At 24.8% G+C, this 4,598-nt stretch overlaps 4 protein-coding genes across 4 annotated transcripts in view; all 4 read left to right on the forward strand.

The window, feature by feature from the left end:
• Positions 1-50: 50 nt before the first annotated feature.
• On the forward strand, positions 51-1,268 carry ENU1_083320 (histone acetyltransferase, putative; the record flags this gene model as incomplete). Its single annotated transcript, XM_008858770.1, has 1 exon — positions 51-1,268. The coding sequence occupies one exon, from the start codon at positions 51-53 to the stop codon at positions 1,266-1,268; it is 1,218 nt and encodes a 405-aa protein (XP_008856992.1).
• Positions 1,269-1,594: 326 nt separating this feature from the next.
• On the forward strand, positions 1,595-3,115 carry ENU1_083330 (leucine-rich repeat containing protein; the record flags this gene model as incomplete). Its single annotated transcript, XM_008858771.1, has 1 exon — positions 1,595-3,115. The coding sequence occupies one exon, from the start codon at positions 1,595-1,597 to the stop codon at positions 3,113-3,115; it is 1,521 nt and encodes a 506-aa protein (XP_008856993.1).
• A 92-nt stretch (positions 3,116-3,207) lies between these two features.
• ENU1_083340 (DHHC zinc finger domain containing protein) lies at positions 3,208-4,164 on the forward strand (the record flags this gene model as incomplete). Its single annotated transcript, XM_008858772.1, has 1 exon — positions 3,208-4,164. The coding sequence occupies one exon, from the start codon at positions 3,208-3,210 to the stop codon at positions 4,162-4,164; it is 957 nt and encodes a 318-aa protein (XP_008856994.1).
• A 179-nt stretch (positions 4,165-4,343) lies between these two features.
• Positions 4,344-4,598, forward strand: part of ENU1_083350 (ribosomal protein S8 protein) — a gene marked incomplete at both ends in the record, with an annotated part of 285 nt that continues 30 nt past the window's right edge. The window contains one exon of the mRNA XM_008858773.1: positions 4,344-4,598. This exon is cut by the window's right edge and continues 30 nt beyond it. Within this exon, the coding sequence (XP_008856995.1) occupies positions 4,344-4,598 (255 nt within the window).

A 4,598-nucleotide genomic window follows, 5' to 3' on the forward strand; every position in this document is an offset into this window, starting at 1 on the left:
AAAAAATATAGAAACAAAAACTAAAATAAAGAAAAAAATAAAGGAGTGGAATGGATAAAGAATTACTCAATGAAGTATTAGCCGAAGTAATGGAAGATCCTAATTTAATGGACAAAGATCCACTTGCAAATAAAAATAAAGATTTTATATGTTCAGCACAAGATGCAATAGGATTATATTTTGTGTCTAATAAAGAAGAAGTAGAAAAAGCACTTAAAGATAAATATTTAGAGAATGCAGTTGATTATCCTGATTATGTTCATCAACTATTTATGGGAGATTGTGAAATATATGGGTATAAAGATTTAAAGGTTCATGTATTGATTAGTGTCTATTCACATCAGATGTATGTTGACTTTTCATATTCACAAAAAATCGATGATGCAGAAGATATAATTAAATGTCTTCATAAATTTATGCCAAAAAACCAAAGAATTTTATCATTAGAAGGTTTTATTGAACAATTAGAAAAAGAAAAATATGGATTTAAGCCTTGTGGAAAGAAATTATATGAATTTGAACAAAATGGAGAGGTTTATGAAATTTATTATGGAGATGTTAATACTATGTATGAATATTACTGTCAATTATTTCCTGTTATTACAATGTATATTGAACGAGCTAATTGTGTTAATCCAGATGGAAAATGGGAATTTTTTAATTTGTTTCAAGTTATTGAAAATCCATCAAATGTTAGTCAAATTGAATATAGGATAGCTGCACAAACAAATACATATAGGTTTTATCATTATCCAGATTCATGGAGATTACGTATTGGACAATTTATAACATTTCCTAATTATCAAAGAAAAAAGTTAGGAAGATATTTATTAAGACAAGTATATTCATTCATTTTATCAGATAAAGATTTTGATTTAACTGTTGAAGATGCATGTTTAGAATTTCAAAAATTAAGAACATTTGTAGAACTTAAAATGATGGAAGAACAACAATTAAAATTACCAATTGATATTCAATCAGATACATTAAGTGAATGTCCAGAAGATTTTTGTGAGACAGTTAGAAAAAAGTGTGGAATAACAAAAATGGAAATAATGTCATTATATGAAATGATGGTATGGGCAGAATTAAAAAATAATAATGAGATAATGCCTAAGTTAGCATTAGAGTTCAAAAGAAAATATTACTCACAAACGAAAACAGAACTTGAATTATTAGAAAGTGATGAAATGAGATTAGAAATGATTGAAAGAGCATATAAAGCAAAAATTGCTCATTTTAAACAAATTTATAATGTTTTAGAATAAATTAAATACTTTTAATAAAAGAATTAGAATTTATTTTAATAAAATAAAAACAAAAGATAATTAAGATATATATAACGATAATTAATTTTGTTTAATATACTTTATTTCTATTACAAAATGAAATAGAAATTAATAAAATTCAAATAAATATCTAAGGAAATTTAATGAATTGAGATAACTTTAAATAATAAATATTAACAAAACAATAAAAACAGAATAAAAAGAAAGAAAAGATAAAGAAGTATTTATATAAAAATGAATTGAATCTAACTTTAAAATAAATAGAACACAAAAAAAAATAAATATATTCTAAAGAAGTAGAAAATATGTTTTGGATATTCTTACTTTATATTATTTCTTGTTTTGGAGCTCAAAATAATGAAAAAGAAGTATTAATTAATTTTTATAATCAATTAAATGGACCTAATTGGAAAATATCAACTAATTGGTTAAGTAATGAAAAAGATATTTGTGAATGGTATGGAATTGAATGTGATAAAGATGGATATGTTTTTCAAATATCTTTAGATTCTAATAATTTAGAAGGTAAATTACCAAGTTTAAGTTCTTTAACTCATTTATATGCATTTGTTGCTGATAATAATAAATTAACTGGTTCTTTAAGTGCTTTTAATGGATTAAAAGGATTTATGGCATTAAATATTAAGAATAATTTATTTAGTGGACCAATTTATATGATAGGAACAACAATGAAATGGTTACATGCTGATAATAATAAATTTACTGATATATTTTCTTTAGTAAAACATTGTCCTGAAATTGAAGTTATTGGATTAACTCATAATAAAGTGAAAACAATTCCTCGTTCTATTGGAACTTTACATCATTTAAGAACTTTATCTTTAGGACAAAATGATATTACTTCTGAAATTCCAAATGATTTAAATGGTTTAATTAATGTTGCTACTATTGATTTAAGTAATAATAAAATTTCTGGTTCTATTCCAATTACTTTAGGTCAATTACCTGTTATTACTGAAATTTTATTACAAAACAATAATTTATCTGGCTCTATTCCTAATACTTTATTTAATGCTTCTTCATTAACTTTGATTGATCTTTCTAATAATTCTCTTTCTGGTTCATTAAATGATGTATTAAATTCTAAAACATTAGTAACTGCATATTTACAATATACTGATATTGAAGGACCAATTCCTCCTTTATATTCAAGTAGTTTAAGACATCTTGATCTTCGAGGAACTAAGGTTGATTGTCCAATTTTAGATGCTAATAGAGAAATTATAGTTGCTGATTGTCCTCCAAGAGTTATTGTTGAAGCTGATGTAATGTCTAAATGTCCTGATTTTAGAAATTTTGGATATAAAATTGCTGCACCACTTCTTGAGAAGATTGGTTCTATTATTGATTTTAAAATTGGATGGATAATGACTCCAAGTTCTTCTTATTCTACTGGATATAGCTCAATGCATGGTAATACTGAAGTAATTGGTGATTTCTTATTTACTTGTGCACTTGAAATATATAATGCATCAAAAGCATTTGACTTTTATAATTGTATGGGTGAAAGTGTTGATTTAATTCCTTTAAATTATACTTCTTGTGCACAACAAGCAAATATGGATCCTGAGTCTTTAATTAAATGTGCATTTGGTTCTTATGGAAATACTTTAATGAAAGAAGCAGTTGATAGACCAATTCAAATGGGATCAACATGGTGTCCAACTGTTTATATTAATAATGAACGTTATTGTCTTTATGATTCATATCCATGTAATGCAACTACATTAGATGATTATATAAGAGATATTTGTGCTGCATATACTGGAACAAATAAACCTTCTGCTTGTCCCAAAGAACATTAAGTAATACAATTTTTAGTATTTTTGTTATTAAAAAATGGAAAATCTTTATCTACAAACAAATTGAAACAGGACTTAAATTTTCATTTTTTAAAATGCATTTAATTAAAAAGCCAATTACAACTCAAATCCCTATGTATTGTGCTTTTTCATTCCTTGTTATTGCTGGCGGTAAAACTGTATTACTTATAAATGAAATAACACAAGGAACAATTTGGGAAATTCCATTAACAGTATATATGTTATTTAATTGGCTTTGGTTATTAGGAACTCTTATCTATTTAAATTGTGTTGATCCTGGATATATGCCAAGATTTAAACCATTTGGATTTCCAGTAAAACAGTTTTATAATGTAAAATATCAAAATAAAATACTACCAAGAAATACTTGTGAAACATGTAATTTAGTAAGACCATTAAGAGGAAGTCATTGTAGAATATGTAATAGATGTGTTAATGAATTTGATCATCATTGTGGATGGATTGGAAATTGTGTTGGAGAAAGAAACAAAGGAAGATTTGTTGTATTTGTTTGTGTAGTATTTATGAATTCTGTCACTGCTTGGTTAATTAGTTTCTATCACATTTTATTTATGCCAGGTGGTTCTATAATAAATCTTCTGTTCATTATTATTATCTTCTTTATGTTTTCAATTACTAATTTAATGTTAGGATCATTATTCATCTCTCATATATATCTTGCTCTCAATGGTAAAACTACTTATGAAAATATCAAGCTCACAAAACAAAAATATCGTGCTTATGAACAATTCTTAGAAGAAAATGGTGTATCTCATAAATGTCATTGTAAAAAATGTGATAAGAAAAAATCTTCTCAAAATGATAAAGATGAAGAACAAATTAATGAATCATGTGAAATTAAAAGACAAGAAAACAATAACATTTTTACCCAAATAGAAAGAAAAAGGAAAGAAATTCTTTTAAGAAAACAATTTTCTTTGAAATATAAAAATGAAACATCTCCATATCCAAGAGGTTTTACTAATTTTTTTCATATTATATTTAAACCATCTCCACCATCATTTATTTAAATAAATAATTATTAAATACTTTTTTTTAATTTTAATTCATAGAAAATTTCAAAATAAAATATTAAAAAGTATTTTTATTAAAATATTGATTTAATAATTAAATTATAAATAATAATAAAAAAGTATTAAACACATCTATAAAAGAAACCCTGAGAAACTCTAAAAAATTGAAATAACCTATGGTCAGAGTTAACGTTCTTGCTGATGCTCTTAAATCAATTACCAATGCTGAAAAACAAGGTAAAAGACAAGTTATGATCAGACCAGCTTCAAAAGTTATTTGTGAATTTTTGAACGTTATGATGAAACATCAATACATTACTGACTATACCGTTGTTGATACTCATAGAAGTGGAAAGATTGTTGTTAATTTAAATGGTAGACTTAACAAATGTGCTGTTATTTCACCAAGATTCAATGTTACTCTCAGTGAA

This window comes from Entamoeba nuttalli (genome assembly GCF_000257125.1).
Source record: "Entamoeba nuttalli P19 unplaced genomic scaffold asmbl_3838, whole genome shotgun sequence".
In the NCBI taxonomy this organism is placed as follows: domain Eukaryota; phylum Evosea; order Mastigamoebida; family Endamoebidae; genus Entamoeba; species Entamoeba nuttalli.